This window comes from Anomalospiza imberbis, chromosome 4 (assembly GCF_031753505.1).
Source record: "Anomalospiza imberbis isolate Cuckoo-Finch-1a 21T00152 chromosome 4, ASM3175350v1, whole genome shotgun sequence".
NCBI classification, from domain to species: Eukaryota; Metazoa; Chordata; class Aves; order Passeriformes; family Viduidae; genus Anomalospiza; species Anomalospiza imberbis.
This window is the reverse complement of record NC_089684.1, coordinates 8875834-8896068: the sequence shown is the minus strand read 5'-3', so window position 1 is coordinate 8896068 and position 20235 is coordinate 8875834. Positions and strand designations below refer to the sequence as shown.

General features: G+C 36.8%; 1 protein-coding gene across 1 annotated transcript in view; it reads right to left on the bottom strand.

Moving 5' to 3' along the window:
• The window catches only part of VEGFC (vascular endothelial growth factor C), a 70488-nt gene that overhangs the window by 6204 nt on the left and 44049 nt on the right, over positions 1-20235 (bottom strand). The window contains exons 2-4 of the mRNA XM_068187024.1: positions 11362-11575; positions 9171-9361; positions 1437-1588 (exon numbers count right to left, since the gene is read on the bottom strand). Coding sequence (XP_068043125.1) covers positions 1437-1588; positions 9171-9361; positions 11362-11575 — 557 coding nt within the window. The remainder of the gene's footprint in view (positions 1-1436; positions 1589-9170; positions 9362-11361; positions 11576-20235) is intronic.

The following is a 20235-nucleotide window of genomic DNA, read 5'->3' as shown; positions in this document are numbered from 1 at the left end:
ATGATCTCACTCTTGCTGCCTCATTTGGCATGTTTCCTTTAGCCTGCCTTCCAATTCCACTTGAGAAATAGTATGGATAACCTACAGACATATTATTGTATTCTGTTAAAAAGACCCAAATCAAACCAAACAACAACAGAAAAACCAAACCCTCCTGCCTGTTTTATTGCACAAAGCTACAGATTACAAACTTAAATACATTAAGTAACAGTAGAGAAGACCTTTATATATTCTGATCTAGCACTGTGTTGTCTTACCTCTGTTGAAGCATGAGTTCTTAGTCACAGGACAAACAGCTACCTGTAGCTGGTACTCTCTGTACTCTCACCTCCCTCAACTACAAGTAGCTGTTTCCTGGCTAAAATAAACTCTTGCACAGGTCATTATAACTGCTCTTAACTTAGAAACCTGAGAAGCTGGAGAGAGTCAACATAATTTGATTTTCTTACTGACTCTTGGGTTTGGTTTTTTGAATAAACTGTTAATTATGTAACTAAACTAATTATTAATAGATTTATTTCCAAGCCACTGTTTATGATCCATATTTTGATGAACAAATTAAATAACTTAAACTCAAAGAGAATATAATCTATGTTTAGGAACATGCTAGAAAACATCCAGACTTAAACAGATTGAAACCACTGAGAAATTTGTTCTACTCACTCACCTTATTAAAAATGTCAATTCATTCCAGTTTGGCTTCTAGTTATTGACTCTTCCTCAAAGCAACTCTTAGTCTGTTATGTATTTTTGACCTCCTAAATATTTATACATTATAAAATCATCACTTAAACCTCTAAATTAAGGAAGGAGATCTTCAAGTGTTTTAATAACTTAAAATCAGTTTCTGGTGCAAGATTGTTCTGTGACATTTTTCATTCAAAATCACAGACACACAAAAATCAATATGCTACTTCTATGGAATGTCAATTCACCCTTTATTTCCCCCTTCCATTCTATTTTACATGTACCTCTGGCACATGAAGATGTAAAAGAAGATTTGTAAGTTAAAGGTTCCTTAAAAACAAGCCTTTAAAAAAAGCATTTAAAATATGAAAATATAGATTGAGAGAGAAATGTTGTCTCCTACCTATTTACAAAGATACTTTTAGCTTTTCTTTTAAAAATAAATTGATTTTGCTGATGTTTTATTCAAGTCTCAATTGGACTGCAGCTCTTTCATCAAGCAAATCCCACACATGCTATTCTTCAGTTTTAAATCATCTTGTTCTAGTTTATCTACTGGGTAGAAAGGTGATGTTAATTTAGTAAAATTGTCTTTGTGAAAACTAATGGCAGCTCCCTTGCAGAATGCGTTCTGCTACCACCATGCATAGTCCGCCTATCCTAACTGTGAAAGCTTCCCAGCAGTATTTTAAATCTGAGTTACCTAGGCTTGCTCATGATGTGAAAGGAAAGACAAGCCTCATACTTACTGAGTTTGTGCTGCTGGCAAGGAACGTCTTATGATGGAGTGGACTTGTCTGTACACATCCAGCTTGGACATGCACCGGCAGGACGTGTGGTTGGCAAAACTGACGGTGACGGGCTTGGGGCCGTGGGACAGCGGCACCGTGATCTCAAACAGCTACAAAAGGCAAAGCAAAAAACTTCTGATGTAGATCCAGCTAAAACTAATATAAGGACATATGAAAAACCTGTCACAAATTTAAGTTCAGATTTTTTTTTTGTTGTCTTCCAGCATTCAATTATATTGCTAAATAATTATTATGTGCAAAAATGGTGTGGCAATTAACATTTTTAGTGTTAAACCCTGTTACATGTCAGTTTGCTTACTACAACATTTAATATACTAGAGGAAAATGTTCAAAAGACTCATTTTTCTAGAGACAATGACTTCAAATTGGCAGCATCTAAAAAAAATCGAAAATGAAACATTTGGAAGGTGCTTTGAAAAGCTGAAGAATAATATAAAAAAGACAGTAAGTTAGCACCTAATACATCAGTTGCACAATTAAAAAAGCTTATGTAAAACAGAAGTATAGTGGACTTTGATCAAAGCAGTTTTGGATGAATAACGTTTGAACTGCAGCATACTGCACTTTTAAAATTTTTTGTATTTGCATCTGTTCAAATTATATGTCTATCCTGATGAAATATATCTTTAACTATCCATATTTTTTTTCAAAGTATTAAGAAATATCCACTACTGATAAAATAATCTGTATGTGAATTAACAAAACCTTAATTTTAGTGGGAATTATAGTTCAGCTGGTGAAAGGGGACAACTTCACTGATACCTTGTAGTAAAACTGAACAAGTGATAACAGAAAAACAGAGAGACTCATTTCAGTTTTCAGTTCAGGACACCTATTTTACCAAATTAAGTAGGTTTTGCTGTAAAACTCAAGTCTCAATAATCTCCTGAAAAGCTAGGACAAATGCGCTAGGTCAAACTCTTAAAAGCTGGGTTTTGGTAGTGTTTAAGAAGGGCAACAGCGCACTGCTGCCTTTTAGGCGTTCAGTCATTCTTCCAAACACATTTAAAAACATTTCTGCTTCTTCTAGGGATTTATTACCTTTAAAACTGGTCATTGTTTTTTTATTCCAGTTCCAGTTGGTAAGATTGTATAAAAAGCAAATTTTTAGCTGAGATGTATTTGCAATGCTCTTTAAAAATCTGTAACTTCAGAGTATGTCACATAGGCAGCATGCAAATGTAATCAGAATACTGGTAATTTTAAATGCTTCAAAATATAAAACACACCATTAAGGGACTCATTCACCTGCTAAGAAAGCTGATTCTTAGAAGATATAATGAATTGATGGGCAGAACAAAGAGTATGAACTTAATTACAATATTACACATGAAGGAGAATCTTGTTTTTTCTGTTCTCTCATGATAATATGACCTTGCTTTTCTGAAGCTGGAATAAAAAGAGAACTGATAAATCTTACAAAATGAAATAAGCATGAGCCTGTGAATGGACCTAACTGCAGCTGGAAAACAAGTGCATGTTCTTCCTGTGTTCTTGCAGTAGATCAATTTTCCATGCTGCAAAGCATAGCAGACTCCAGACCACTAGAGATGGCAGCACAGGACAACTGTTACATTTCCAAAGGACCTAAAAGAGGTAGGTCCCTGCCTAACTGTCCTATTCAGCTTCAGGAGATACACATTTCATAAAACCAGCTGAGCTGTATCAGTCATGGTAATGGAAATGGAAATGATGGTGAACATGAATTAATTTACATTTATCCTTCCACTAAAGCTGTGAAAGGTATCAGTTATGACATGAATATTGCTAACAACTATTCCCATCAATACTTCAGTGGTGCAGTGAGAAAAAAGTCTAGTTAAAAAACATAAAGGTAGACTGGCTTCCTTGACCTCCTCAAATTGCCTTCAATTTGTTCAAATAAATCCTCTTAATGGTAATGCATTTTACCTCACCCAATAGTTGTTACTATTTATTCAGTGAAACTATTCAAGTGAATAAACTCTCAACATGCATCACTTATGTTCGAATCATCTAAGTAAAACATTTCAGATTATGTAAAACCTGACCATAAACAATGCTTTATGGTTTTGATAACATCTACAATTTTTTTTTTTTTGCTCTCCTTCCTCATCCAACAGAACAATAAGCTCAACATCTGCTGTCACTATAGGGCATGTTTGGCAACATTTAACAGCCAAATGTCAATACATAGAAAGGGTATTTCTATGAAAAATGCCTCATAACATCTATGTATGAGGCTGGTTCGCAATTCTTTTTCTGGCACCACTATTGGCTGTGGCTAATATTGCTGCTACCCACATGGTCCAAATGGGTAATTCTTCTTGGAGACCAAATGGCTTATATTTCTGTTTGATCCCTCATTCTCTAAAATATTGGTTTTACTGCATTTTTAGAAGCCCAAATCTTCTCTTCCTTTCCAACTTTAAATTATGATAAAAAACCAGACTAATTCACTCTAAAGGGAAAAGCCATGTCCTTCAGGTACCAATGGCTAAAGACAGATATTCAGTACCAAAGACTACAACAAATGAGCTTTGGTCCCCCGAAGAACATAAGATCTGATAGCAGTAAGGATTAGAGAAGTCTTTGAAAAGTGGAGAGCTTTTATTGCTCTGAAAAATGTTAGTAGTTATAATAAATAAAACAGCAATTTATGAGTATTGTTCCAGTCAGAGGCAAATAAAAGAAAAAAATAGACTCAATTGCCCATGCTGCCCTGTACCTTTTTGCCACCAACACTGCATTGCCAGTAAACCAGTGGAAAGCAACAACAGAAGCAATGAGGGATTGTATAACAAAAGAGTAATATATATATATAACAAAAACAAACAAACAAACCCATAAAACCCCCCCAGATAATCACAAACTTCTGTCCTCCTCCAGAAAAGCTGCCAATTGTAAACATGAATCAGTTACACATTGTTAATCTCAGAGTACAGCACATACTAATAGAAGCTCTGTGTAATTGAAGAACAATTGAAAGCCATTAATAATTAATGCATTTAGTAAGAATTCAACACCTGCCATTCAGCCAGTCTAAGGCTGTTTTAGCACAGAAAGCCAGATGGCAGGTCTTCCAGTCTTTCACACCGTTTCTAGGATTTCTTTACCAAGTACTGTCCACAACCTAGAACTTAATATGATTTTAAACTTAGAAAAAAAGAAAAAAAAATCTAACATAAGATGGTAATCTCTGAATGTGTAGACAAAAAGTGCTATCAGAATTCCTGAAAAAGCAATTTTCCATATATTCCTTCTCAGTGAGTCTTAGAAACATAGAATGGTTTGGTTTGGAAAGGACCTTAGAGATCATCTAATTAGAACCCCTCTGCCATGGGAAGGGACACCTTTCATTAGACCAGGTTACTCAAAGCTCCAAAAGGTGTAATTTTGATCCATGGCCTGGATGGCTTCTTCTTTACACTAAAAGGACTTCATAACATACTTACCAGAAAAACTGAGGGTTTTTATACAAAGCATTTCTTTGCTTCAGTGGCTAAATTAATTTATTCAGCACTATCATCATATGTGCCAATATCCATTGTATCAGCACACATAAAATTATTAATATGCTCACTGATTTCTGAAATATATCAAAACTGTTATTGTGTGGGAAGGCCATAATTCTAGATACTTTTCAAATACAGGATTTTATGTATGTTTTTTTCCCCAAGATCTACATTAACTACCTCATGTTCTTCTGATGGCCTGTGGTTTATTTTGGCAAGTTTCCCTTTAACTGATTGAGTCTAAGTTTCCATCACTTGTGATCTTTGCACTTTCTAAAGTGTCAGTAAGGCCAGCCAAATATAACCAGTGTAACACAGTACAATGTGTCTACAGAGATTTTTAAACTAAGGACATAAGACTGATTTCAAAACTAAACATCTCTATATTGAAAAGAATGAACATAAACTATTTGAGAAATGGCATATCGTCATTATTTTACTGTTGAACTTTCTTGAAAAACTATTTCAAGGTTTATGTGGGATACAAAACCAGGTATTTGACATAATAAAGTCATATTTATTTAATATGCTCGGCTTTCTTATTCTATCTTTTTCTACTTTAATCCCTTTCTTTTCCCAGAAATATTAACAAAAAACTTTTGGAACTTATATATCCCCCACTATTAAAAGTACCTACTATATCACTACAATAGTTAGTCTACCAGAAAAATGCATGGGAAAAGGTAGAAATGCTAATGTTGAAAACAACAGAATATTCTTGTGGCATATCTGAATTGTGAAAAAGAACACTGCATACACCCCAAACTGGGCAAACAATTTCATGTTGTTAACTTGTTTCCTGTGAGAAAATCTCCTCTAAATCTAATTTTGATCTGCTTGAATAGATGTTTTCCCTTGAGGGACTATAACTGTAACCATGAAACAAGATGATTTAGGACCTTTACAACAAGTGATCTGAAAAAAGCCAAAAAAATGTCCTTCTGACATCTGCCCCCTGCTTCCCTTCAACCTCTAAGCAAGTGCCTGCAGGTGGGGCATAAAAAAGTGCTGATGAGGGACAGGCTATAACTGCACCAGGTAGTTCCACAATCTTTGTAAGCACTGTTGAATTATTTGTGCCATGGAAACAGAGAACAGCTGTTTGATAACAGATCAGAGAAAAAAAACCCAAACAACCACACCACAAAATGAAAACCCAACCAGTCACATTTCCCACAGATCCCTACTAGACAAGCCACCACTTAAAAACTGGGCTACTGCAGGCAGGAGAGGACCTGCTGCAGTTTGTGAATTAGCCTAGGGAGTCTTCAAATATTGCCACAGATCTTGTACCGTATCTTAATTAAGAAGTCTCATATCTCAATCCTGGTTGTATAAACATCCCTTAGCAACTACAAAAACAGGGTTTGGGAAAAAATGGTATTAAAGAAAGCAGAATATGTTTCTACTTTTCTCTCAATAAATTTAAGTAGCTAGAAAGGAGGAATACAGCCTGAACTGGAAAACTATTGACCTTGCTCTGGACCACCACTGTGTTCCACAAGGTAATCTGGGAACATCTGACCTGGTCCATTCTTCTGGAAATCAATTATTTGCCCCCTATAAAAATAATTTCTGTGCTTTATTTTTAATTAATTTTGATGAAAGCTGATATAATCTTTCTTTATATTTTAATGTCTGGAACCAATGTTAGTGCTTGGCCTCACAGTAAGAACTCCAGATAAAAATTAATTTCCCAATAAGCACTTTTTCTGCAGGGTGAACAGTATGAAGTTATCTTACAGAGCTTATGCACAAAAAATAAAGCTAAAAATTGGTGAATTATGAGAAAACTATTAGTACTTGTTTATTTCAGGAAATAAGAGAAATTGTGGCAAAAATAGATGTGTAGGGTACCCGAATTCCACAGAAGGTCTTGAATCCAATACTTTTTTTTTCTTCCTAATTCTCATCTGATATGGTTTATACTGTACTCACATAATTTTAGAAAATTTGAGATGTGACAGATAAAGATATATAGCTGTAGGTCTGATCCTTTATTAAGGCTTCTTTTAAAACTGCATTCTCTCAAGGACCAGATAAAACTGGAAATCAGAAGCAAAACAGAAAACTCATAGATACAATTGCTTGCTTTTACAGGATAAGTAAGAAAACAAAACAGTATTATTGCCTCTTCTTTCTAATAAGACCTTTAAGATTTTCCTTTTCAGAGTCTCTCAAATTTTAACTACTCCTATGTCATATCATCACCAATTGCACCAAGAACTTCCAAAGGAAACTCAGTGCTAAACATTTTCTCCTGGGGAAAAAACTACTTCACTCAACAGATGTGAACAGTAAGATGAAGAGAAAGATATGATTTAGCCCAAACTGACATAGCTCAAAAACTAGGAAATCTGTATTATGTGAACAGCTCTCTCTGTGATGAGATAATCCTTTATTTTCGTAAGCTAAACTTTACCAATGCATGAAAAAAAAAAAAAAAACACAAAACAAAACAGTCCCACTTCTTGGGTTTTAAAATGAAAATTGTATTTGCATCCTTCAAGCAAGTGGAATTGAGACAATGGTTTCTCCTAATAATGAGAAAAACACTAAAGCTTGAACAAAGTCAATGTTGTTATCCTCATTTCAGCTATTTGAGCTACATTACTCCTGTGCTGCATGGTTGTCTACCAGTAGCCTAAATTTAGGATTGAAAATTCTTGGAAGTATATACCATTTCAGACAGATTTGGTGAGAAATGAGGGCAGAAAATGCACCCTACAAAATTCATGGGTTTTACTGTTTTCTTTAAGTTCCCTTTTCCTAATTCCCCCCAGAACAGGCTGAGAGCACTAAGAAGTTTTTTGATAAAGGAATGACATTTCTAAGGGCTTCAATTTTATAGCTGGCTATGAAGTTTTTTGTCTTCATTATAAATACATACTGCATCTTCAGCTAGATGAATCCTCTTGAAAAAGAAAGCAAGATTTACACTAAAAAGTGAAAAAGCCTACAACCAACAAAACCTCCACCAAATACTATTATAACAGGAAAATACCCTAGGGAATGTTTTTAAGTATGACTACTGTTACATGATTTTTGAGGGAAATGTTGAAAGATAATTGTGATAATTCCTGTATCTACTCAGAATAATGTAGTACATGCTACTTTAAAGGCAACTCACAGGCTCAGTGCACGATCTCTGCACACTCCTACCTGATCACTAACCCTGAACTTGAAGAACAAAACTTTCACATATACTGGAACAAGATGCATTACAACAAAACAAATAGGCACATAATGCTAATATGTCTTAAAATAGCAAAACACCCTTCCTAAAAGGCCTTATTTGAAACATGTATCCTGCCTGCACCTGTCCTGCAGCAGTCTACACTAATAAAATTCCATGCTAGTTTTCCATGGAGTGCTTGCCCCATACAGACATAAGATAGATGAAAAAAAAAAAAAAGAGAATTAAGTTTCATGGATAATCTCAAAATTGAGAATGGGAAATCATAATTTTTTTTCCCCCGGAAAAATAAAAATATTTTGGGGAAAAGAGTGTTAAACACGTTTTTTTCCCAGGCAACAGTGTCTTCAGTTGTTTTTCCTGGGTATTTTGGAATCAACCATTTCTGTTGCATCCCAGGTTTGGGTTCACATAATAGATTTTTTCTTTGTTAGTTTTCCAGTTCTTTGTACCCTCGTGCATCCCCCGGGTTTTCCCCTACTCCTGTGGTTTCCGTGCCCGTCTTCCCGTTCTCGCGGTCCCACTCACCCCAAAGTCTCGTGTCTGCCCCTGCCGTGTTCCCATTGGTCGCTGTAGTACACGTCATCACCGCGATGTCTGTACCCATTGGGCGGGAGGGCTCCCCGTCCGCCCTGAACTAACCCCAAACCCCTTTTCCAATCCCTTTTTCCCAGTTAGAAATCCTAGTTCTGGCGCTACCCCGCGCTGCTCTGCTCCCCTGAATCCCTTTCTTTGTCCCCCTGAGGAAGCCGCAGCCACGTGGCTAGGGCCTCTCTCTTCCCAAGATGGAGGGCGGCCACGTGGAGAGGTTTCTTCTTCCCATAATCCCTTTGTCTCCTTTGTTCCCTGTATCCCCACCTTTGACCCCACCCCCTCTCCGCGCATTTCCTTTGTCATAGTAGCAATAAGAAGGTTTAAAATATGCATGAACATTAATGTACTTGCAAGGAGTACATGGACTGTAAAAGTGTGAGAACTTACTGTCTTGCTGATGTAATTTGTGCTGATATTCATACACTGAAGTCCTTCACTATTGCAGCAACCTCCACATCTGTAGATGGATACACATGGGGGTTTAAAGAAGGTGTTCGTGGTGGCTCCAAACTCTTTTCCCACATCCACACACACTTCACGTGGCATGCACTGAGTTTTTCTCCATTCAGTATCAATACCTGCCAAGTTACAAGGAATTTCATGTTATAAAGTAACTGTTTAAAATCAAAACTATCCTGCAGTAAATTAGGATTCCTTTTTAAACTTTCAAACCAGAATATGAAATTCTAGAGTCACACCCTTCAGTCAGTGAAATACACATCTTTCTATGTTACCTTCTAGCTGATTTTTCTCCTTCACAGGGACATGACATATCATCATGGAGCAGATGAAGAGTCACAGTGGAGCTAAAAGGGAACCCAACAGGCAGGGGAGACCTTAAAGCACAGGATCATAGCCTGACTTGTGTTGGAAAGGACCTTTAAAGGTCACCTGCCACCTAGTCCAACCCTCTTGTAATGAGCAAGGACATCTTCAATCAGATCAGGTTGCTCAGAGCCCCATCCAAACTTGAATGACCTTGGATGTTTCCAGGGATGAGGCATCTACCACCCCACTGGGCAACATGTTCCAGTAATTCACCATCCTTATAGTAAAAGTTTTCTTCCTTTTATCTAGTGTGAATCTACTTTCTTTAGTTTAAAATTATTACCCTTGTCCTACCACAACGGGACCTGCTAAAACATCTCTCTTCATCTCTCATATAGACCCCTTTATGTTCTGGAAAGCTGCTGTAAGAACTCCTGGGAGTCTTCTCTTCTCCAGGCTGAGCAGCCTCAGCTCTCTCAGCCCATCTTCATAGGAGAGGTGCTCCAGCCCTCTGAACGTCCTCACAGCCCTCTTCTGGACCTGCTCCAACAGGTCCACATCCTTCTTGTGTTGGGGGCCCCTGAGCTGGACACTGTGGACACAGTACTGCTGATGGGTCTCACTAGAGCAGAGGGAGGGGCAGAATCACCTCCCTCAAACTGCTGGCCAGCAGCTAAAGCTGCACGTGTCCTTTCTTCACCTGGGGCAAGTCTCATCTTGAGTAAAGTCTGCACTTTAGTTCTGCACACTTCTGCAAAGTAATTTGAACCAGCCCCACACAGTACTTCACTTGGATATAATATATTAGAATTGTTAAATTTTATACACTTAATGTGAAAATAATTTCAATACATGTATATTTTGTTAACTAGAAGGGTATAATTTAAAGCAAAAGCTCACTATTTAGCAATTATGCTCAGCATGTGATTTAATCTGATGGATGATTTTATGCCCAGATTATCCACACTAATTTGGGCAAAGGCTTTGTATTGTGTTATACAACATTTTACTAAATGTAATCTTACACTAAACAGCCCCAAGACTTGCACCTGTACAGGTCCCTTTACTCCCTTTTGGCACTAGATTTCAACAAGCTATTTCAAGCTATTCAACAAAAATGGAAATTTTGCCGTACGCGTACTTTAAACTCTCCATTAAGGTACATGACTTCCAATATCATGTCAAAAAACACAGCTTCTGCTATAAATCCTGCATTTCTTTGCCTACAAACACTTGCTTAAACTGTAAGTTAATATATTTTCATCGAAGCTGTCTGAAACACTGAAAGGTATTCAAACACAATGGTTTGAAAACTGTTTTGCTATTTTTAGCACAACATCATTACAACTATCCTCTTGTAACATGAAAAAGTTACAAGTGGATTATTTGGCGTTCCAAAGTCATAGTGCATAAGAGAAGAAAGCACTACCAGCTGTGATGCAACTGCAGAAAATGAGAATAAATAGTTCAATGAGACAAACTATTAGCATCCTCTTTGCTTTCTGCAAAATTGTTACAGCCTCTACGAAGTAGGATTCCTTATACTTGAAAACAAGCACTACACTTTCTCTACTGAGCTGAGAAAGTACTTTTATACAATGGACATACATAAAATATGCCTGCAGAGTGATTTGTTTCATTATGAAAGACTGACTATCAAAGATTTTACATTATAGAGAACACATCCTATCAAACTGCTGATGTTGGTTTACTGACGATGCTTAGTTTTTAAAATGTTTTTGACACAACTGAAAAGCCTTCAGATTTTCATTTTTTGTGTGTTGGAACGAGGATTGTGACCTGTACTTACTTTTCAGGATCTCTGCATTATAGTGTGCTGCAGCAAATTTCAGGGAATCATCTGATCTTGTGTCAAAGCTGGAGTGTTCCCTGTTGTGTTGCCAACCTCCTCTCCTCAACTGACATTTGAATATTTTCCAGTATTCTGGGTAAAGTACTGTCATGAGTTCATCCACACTGGACACAGACCGCAACTGCTCTTCCAGGTCTTTGCTTCCATGAGCCTGCCAAAGTAACATGCAAGAATAATTACTTTCCCTGGTACACAAGGTTTGCTGGAAACTAGCCTGAAAAGCAAGTCATACATTGTAAAATAAAGGGATCCTCATTATAAAAATGCTTCTGTCAGTCAATGCCAACATTACTATACTGACAAAGAATGAAATGTTTTGCTTCTTCCACCACTTCTTTATCACCCTTGTAGATCAAAATATCTGTGTGAGAAAGGAGCTATAGAATTAAGCCTATACAAATACAGTTTGCAGATTATTTAAAAAATGCATTTTTACCCTGCAAAGATAAGTTTTTGTGATAAAATTCTCAATCCTTGAACCCCAAAATATTTAAATGATGTTCATGCTATTTAATACCATACACTCCTAAAGTAACACCAAGTTTTTTCTGTTTAATCCCTTAGTCCTGGAAAATCAAAACACCCAGAAATGCAAAACCACGGAAAAAAAAAAACAAACTTAAAAAAAAAAAAAAAAAAAAAACAACAAACAAAACACCAAACGAAGAAATTAAATCATGTAATTTAGTACCTTTCTAGGGAAAATCTTAATATGAAAATTCTATTATAAAGCACTAATTCCTAAATCAGTAGGACACGAGGACTTAGGTACCTTGAAGAATCTAAACCTCACACTCCCTTGCTGTTTCAGGAGTAGCCTCAAATCCTGTTATCTTGCTTTCTTATTTTCTGGCTTTTACACAAACTCATTCTAAATCACTGAGATTGACATTCCAGTTTATTGCTTATCAGGAAGATTCCTCTGTTTCTCTTAGATGAAACATACTGCATCAAAAGACTGGCATTTATCCCCTGCCCACCTTTCTCATCCATGGATTGCTGAGTTCCCAAAGGGAAGGGCAGTATGGAGAAAAAGAGTATTGAAGAACCTTTAGCCACCTTCTCAGCCTACATGGCCCTTAGATGGCAGTATGAGACACAAAATACAGCAGTACATTAGTACAAAATGCATCAACAGGCTGGAGACTCTCTACAGTTTACTACAAAATTGTTGCTCTACTCAAAAAGCCTGTAGGAATGTAAAACGTCTAAATGCAGAAATGCATAGCTACATGAACTGAAATTTATGATTTCTTCTCTGACTTCACCACTAACAAAAAATAAACTCATTCAGTTCAGTGACTTTGAGCATTACGTGAGTAAAACAGGTAGCTCAGAACAAGCCCAGCTGAATCAAAACTGCTCCTTGTCTCACAAACAGCTATGAGGGTATAAAATGGCATGTATGGTTTCATCTACTCCCTCATCTGGTGTCAAATACAGCAGAAACACCTCAGGATAAGGCAAATTCACAGACCTCATTTCTGTAAACACAGTTATATACAGAACTGTGAAGAGGATGAAGCACTGGACCAGGTCAGCCAGGGAAGTTGTAGATATCTAATCCCTGGAATTGTTCAAGGGCAGGCTGGATGTAGCTGTGAGCAACCTGGTGTAGTGAAAGTTGTACCTGTCCATGGCAGGGGACCTAGAGTTAAGATGATCTTTAAGGTCCCTTCCAACACAGGCCATTTTATGATTCTATTATTCTAATACCAACTGTAAATTCATTTCATTTGACGAAGTGTTACAAAGTTCAAAAATGTTTTCACTTAAGCCTCACTAACCACAGTGTCCTTGAGGACAACTGGCCTGGGAGGTTTCAACAACCATAGCAGTGCTATTGTCTCAGGAATGTTCCCATGCAGGTCTTCATCTTTTGCTTGTCACTAGAGGAAGGGCCATCCCTGACCCAAGCCATGCATCAATCAGTTTCCAAGAGCTTTAACTTCAAATTTAATGGTAACACAGAGATTTTCACTTCCCATCACCCCTGCTCTCCTTGCAGGATGTCACTCAGGGTCTCAATCAGTGGGTCATAGACAAAAATCCAAGCTTAACAAACAACTAATTTGGTGACTTGCTGCTTGCACCTCCTGAGAGGTGAGAAGTGCAGGGCTTGAGCAGCTTCGCTCCTGCCAAACTGTTCCCTCGGGGTGCTGCAGCACATGGCCTTTGAGTAATGGGAAGCAAGTTGCTGCACCAGCACAATGCCAGTGTTGCAGATGCACATCTGCCACGTGATGGGAATACGCATGGCACAGCGTGTCTATCCTGTCACAAGGCTGGAGTCAGGCTATTATGTAAAAGGCACAGGAATAAAACCTGTGCTTAGCCATCCAGTAGCTGATCCTAGGAAGTCCTAGCAGATCATGGAGGTAACATGGAAAGAGAATTCAACCAAAGCTTTGCCACCTTTGATGGATCCTTAAAAGCCCATGCAACCCACAGTAGACAAAACTTTGTCTACTGCTGTTGCAGATATGCAAAATACAGGCCGAGAGCATCAGGAAGATAGGTAATGAAACTCAATATTACTTTGTTGATAAGTCAGGCATGGAGCAGGAAAGTGAAATTGTTAGAAATAATGCATGCTGATTAATTCGTCTTTGGTCAGGCAATCAAGTAGTGTCTTTTCAGTTGGACACAAAAGTTTTTATGAGTGTATTAAATATGTATGAATAAAACTCAAAATATGAAGAAATTCATGGCTTTAATTAAGCATTGTATCAAATATAATAAAGTCTTATTTTACCCTGGATATTCCATGGGCCATAGTGCCATGTGCCTACAACCTGAGACACCTGGTTGTGTGTATAGATTAAGGAAGGATAGGCTGGAGAGCAGTGCTCTGGAAAGGGACCTGGAGGTCCTGGTTGATGTCAAGTTGAGTCAGCAGTGCCCTGGCAGGCCAACCCTGTCCTGGGGGACATCAGGTACAGCATCACCAGCTGGGCAAGGGAGGGGATTGTCCTGCTCTGCTCTGCACTGGGGCAGCCTCACCCTGAATATTGTGTGTAGTTTTTGGTGCCTCAATATTAAAAAAAAAAAAAAAAAAAAAAAAAATCAAGCTATTAAAGAAGGACCTATTAAAGAAGGACCACATCATTGGTGAAGGGTCTGAAGTGATTGAGAACACTTGGTTTGTTCAGTTTAAAGGAGACTGAGGAGAGACATCATTGTGGTCTTCATCATCCTCACGAGGGGAAGCAGAGGGGCAGACATTGATCTCATCACAAGACCAGTGACAGGATTTGAGGAAATGGCATGAAGCTGAGTTGGGGGAGGTTTAGTTTGGATCTCAGGGAAAGGTTCTTCACCCAGAGAGTGGTTGGACACTGGAACAGGCTCCCCAGGGAAGTGGTCACAGCACTAAGCCTCCCTGAATTCAAGGGGTGTTTAGACAATGCTCTCAGGTACGTGGTGTGACTCTTGGGGCTGCTGTGTGCCGTGCCAGGAGTTGTTCTTCAATGATCCTGATGGGTCCCTTCCAGCTTAGCTTATTCTATGATTCTCTGAGTACTCCCTTAATATAAACAAAAGGAAAACAATTACCGGAGCAGATATATAAAATTACTTTAAAAAAATCAGCATTATTGCATCTGAAATATTTTCTGCTTAGCTTAATTTGCTTGTAAAGATGACCATGGAAAAATCTGATCACTAGAGCACTTTTGTTCTCTCCCCTCTTCCAATTTAGAAAGAAAAGGAAAAGGAAATTCATATATATGTACTAAATACACTGCATCTAGTTCCCAGAATTAGGGAGAAAAAAAAAATGTTGATTTTTCAATATGCTTACAGTGTTACCTTGAGATGCAGGTCAACTATCTCTTCCTGTACATCTACATATTTTTTTACTGCAGCAAATCACTCTCATCTGTGGAAAACTGTTTAGAGGAACATTTGTTTAAGGAACTTGTGATTTAATTTTGTAGAACAGCCAAACATCTTGTTGACATGAACATCAAATGAAATCTTAAGTTCTGGATGATTACAAGAGAATGTCCTGCATACAGGATAAGCATCAGATCATTAAGGATCATTAGAAATAGTTTCTTACTTTTTAAGGGAAGAATCACTCTGCTTCTGTAAATATAATACTAGTCTGGCAGCATTTCTGATTTTGTGCAAATTTTGGTAATTTCCCAAAAATATACTGTCTTGGTCCACATCTTTTATTCTTTGCTCCTTCTTAATTATGCATTGGCTTGTAGTGTAGGACACTGGATTTCCATTGCAAAAAAAAAATTGAGACTTAAAACACATTTAGAATATATGACGACACAAAGAAAGTAACATCAACAAAAATGTACTAGAGATTAGAGGAGCTCTACTTTTTCATTCTTCTTATGCAAGTGCAGATTAGTGAAGTTCAGCTTGTAGCTACAACTACTTTCACCAAGCTAGTTATTCCCAAATGTTAAGTTCAAAGGGAGGGAAAAAAGTAATAGAACATTAGCACAGGTTGTAATAAAAGAGATTCTAGGACTTTTAGGATGAATGCTTTTTGATAAATTTAAATGGATATTTGATTTACATATAATTACAGAACGCTCCTGATGAAATCATCGACCAACAGCTTAATGTTTTAATGGTAATGCATTCTGGAATCCATGTTCTACATTCAGAAGGAAGCAGGAAATAGAGCCAAGAGTGACTGAACAGGAAGGGGTTTTCTCTATTCCTTGCTTTCTATATTCTTGGCATTTTCAAATCAGTTAAGGGATTGACATTTGAACTTTTTTTTTTAACCACCACCACTCCCTTCATAAGTGTTTATCTCTATCCTTTGGTTGATCATTGTACTATTTTTTGTCATTTTTACCTATTATCACTGTTGTCCTGCATGAACATCTGAAAATGTTAGGTGTATTCTAGAGAAAGACACTGATTAAACCTTTGACTAGCCAAACTCTACAAGATGATAGGTGATATTAAGCAAAATAACAACCTAAAACTACAAGTGTGAATGGAGAATACAATAAATATACACTTCTACATTTCATTAATTTCACATTTTTCATGAGGAACAGGGGAAGTGACAAATAAATATAAATAAAGGTGCAAAGCTTGATGACAAGTGCTCTCTTGCTATTATTTAACTTCAGAATACTTCATTCTATCCAAGTATATTTTTCACAATGTGGCTTTCCATTACACGGTATGTTGTTTTTCATAAAACTATGGCTTGCAAGGGAAAGGGCAGCATACCAAATAGGCTCTATATCCATTAACAAAGTCAAATGTATAATAGATTTTCCATGCATTACATTACTTATCTTTCATATGTCCCCAGTGTTTGCCTCTATTATTAATAACAAAGGTCAGAACACTTACTATTTGGCAGCATGCTTGACACGTAATTTATGGTGCAATATGCTATAATGGTACCTTATGTATCTGTTCTGACTACAGTTGTCAGCTCATTTCATTTTCAAGGATTTTGTGGACAATTCTGAATAGGAAAATGCTGTCTATAAGCCCCTCTGTTTTAAGATGCTTATGTTCTGTATTTAATGATTGACTGAAATGGGTTAAAATCAAGTATTTAAATCTGAATGTTGAAATGAATTTTAAGAAAATGGAAATATTGCAGAAGTATTTACAAACACTTCACTTGCATAATAATTTATTGCAGTTCCATGTATTTCAATGCTAGTATTTTTAGAAGTTTATGCCAGTAAAAAAAAAAAAAAAAAATTAAAAATTGTAGCTATAGTTAAGAATTAAATTCAACTTTTATGTCCACTTCTATGGCCTTAATGGAAAAGCCCTGATTTTGATCTCCCATGTACCCATTTGTCACCAGCAAACTTGGATGACTGTAGTTGCAAACTTTTAAGTCACCATTCAATACAGTAACAAAACAGGGTCTCACAGAAGCCAAACAGTAACAGTGAACATAAATTTTATTTCACATCACTTCAAATGAGTAGAAAGACCACTGCAGTTAATATGAACTAAATCAAAACATCATGACAACAGCAGAGAGATTAGAATCAGTCTCTGCTCCAAAGAGCTTACAAAGCACATCAGACAAATGTAAAAAGTAAGAATCGAAGTACAAAATAAATAAGTCTGAACTACATTTTGCTTTAAGTAACTTCTATTCACTATGGCATTTTAAATACTAGGAATAACATCAGGGAAAGAAAACAAATAAATGGGAGGAGTGAGGAATGTACAAAGTAGATAGGCAAGGATAAATAAGTGAGTTTGGGAAGAAATTCAAAAGAATTTGCTAAGAAGGAAGAAAGAGACATTGGCTATAAGGATAAACTTAAGACTACAGAAGTGTTACTTCTATATTATATATCATGTCTTTTTTCTCTTGTTTTGAGAAGAAGATCATAAACTGCTAGAAAACAATCCTAGGCTTATACTACTTAATATTGCTCCTCCAGTTTATAAGTCAAATATTTAGGCTGAGGTAGTCAGCAATGTAAAATTTCCATGTTAAGGGAAATTAAATTTTATCCATGTCAGCATTTTTAGGGCAATATTTTATTTAGATATTCTTAGACAATGCTGGAACATACATCTAAGTTTATAGATTTGCACAAAGGTACTTACTTTAAGTCCTTTAGTCAAACACTTAGCTGCTGCTGAGGTTCTGAAACATGCTTCTTGGCTGGTATTTATTCTTCAAGTACTTGCATTCCTCAACCTTCACTAAAAACATGCCAGTACTTTCATATATTCAATGGGAATTGCTTATGAAAATACCCTTTTTCTAATCTGAGTTACCTGGGAAGCGGAGAGAAAAGAAAAAAAAATTCTAGTTGCTTTCTAGAGCAACTCTGTCGGCTGCTGAGTGATTGCTTTAGAAACTCATTTTGAACAGCTTGTTCTCACAGGTTTTTATAAAATTGGGCAATCCATACCATTCCTGTCTATAACAGAGGGCAGTTTTCAGAACAAGGATTTGTGGCACCTTAGCTAGACTCTTTTTTTGGAAGAAATTTCACAAGTAGATTATAGTAACAGGAAAGGTTTTGTTCTCACACACTTCAGCCTGATCTTTCAAAAAAGGTCAAAGGCTGCAAATACATGGGATAACCCTTGGCTGTCTAAGTTCAGCTTCGTCTGGATTGTTTAATTGATTCTAAGGCTTGTACTGAAGCTTCCAGCTAGCATTACAGATAGATTTGGAATCAATTAGGATTTGGATTATTGCTGCTGAAAGGCTTACATCTGATTAAATCTTGGAGACATCAGGCAGCGCAATCTGTACCAGATGAGATTTGTGTATTACTCTCCTGGTCATCAGCAGCTCCAGTGACCAGTGGTGACAAATGCGCGCATCCCATGCATGACCACATGCACGACTAGAAGAAAGGGGAAGCCCTTTGTAAGTAAAAAACATTTAGAAAGTGAAAACAGAGGACAACACTGTGATGAATGCTGGGATATCAAGGTGATTAACAGGCTCAGAACCTTGCCAGCAACCTCTGCAATGCAGCCACTGCAGCCAGTAAGGTTCTGGTGCTGATTGCGTGCGCTGCGTCTACGAGACATCTGTGTGGCTGTCACATGGCAGCTCTGTAGAATCTGACACTTTATAAAAACAATATGTTCATTCTGAATGCTTTTAAGCAACCTTTAACTAACATTGAGAAAAGCAAAGCACACAATTCTGAAAAGAAAAACCTGCACTCCTACTAGAAATCTTCCTCATTCGAAGATCTTACTCTCTCAGAAAAAGACAAAATGCCAGTTAAGCTTTTTTTTAAAATATGGTCTGAATATTGCTGCTGTTTCAAAATACCCTGTAACCTCTTGTTTTCCTTTCAGCAGTCACATGTATTCCATCAAAATCAGTACAAAAGAATAAACTATCAGGCCTTTCAAAGAAGGTTGCTGATTCTCAGTCTTTGCTTAGCTTTCACTGGCATTGCTTTTATTAACAACTACCATTAGCTTTGTCAAAAACAAACAAACAAACAAACAAATATAGAGTCTTTTTTGTGAAAAAAAAATTAACATGATAGCACTGCAATGAGCTGCAATCACTTGAGCAAGTGAAACACTGGCAGAGAGAATTAAAAACTTCCGCAGTATCAAATTGAGAGCTACTAAGTGGAGAGGTAAGGGGTAAATTCATTTTAAATTAATTAAAATTCATTTTAATTTGAATGCCAGCACATTGTGAGACACTGCTTGAGCACAGTACCTGTACTACATGAATACATCCCAGATCCTAATTAGTCAGTGGGTAGGAGTTCTGGCTGTGTATCAAGGGACTGGCTTCAAGAAGGCAGTAGGTAGTTTTTATACCATGTTTTCTATTCTACAGGTCAATCGTTCACAAAAGAAGGTTTCACTAAGAGCAGGAATAATAAATTGCACATTTGTAAGAACGTTTCTGAGTTATGCTGAACACATTGGTTCTCACTGTGATGAGACTATTTAGTTTTCAATTCAAAACCTTTGCTTATTCTTGAATTTTTGAAAATGTAGTCATTTATGGATGGGAAAGACTACATGAACACATCATGTCTTATCTCTGTTGTATAATTTCTCTCACTACCAAGTAACTTGCCTTTTCAACAAGTTTTCAAAATCACTATTTGAAACACTGAGAAAATATAATTAATCCATAGTCTAAATATTTAGTAACAGGCCACAGAAATTTCTTGAATTGGTTATACTTTTAAAATGGTTCATAAAACAAATAATTTCACAGGCCATGAAACTACATCATTGAATTTCAAAGACAAACTTGAACTTTATTCCTAAACAAATGTCATAATCTAAAAGAACATGAGTTCTGTTTTGTTAAACAAATCTTGCACAGTTTACAGATCT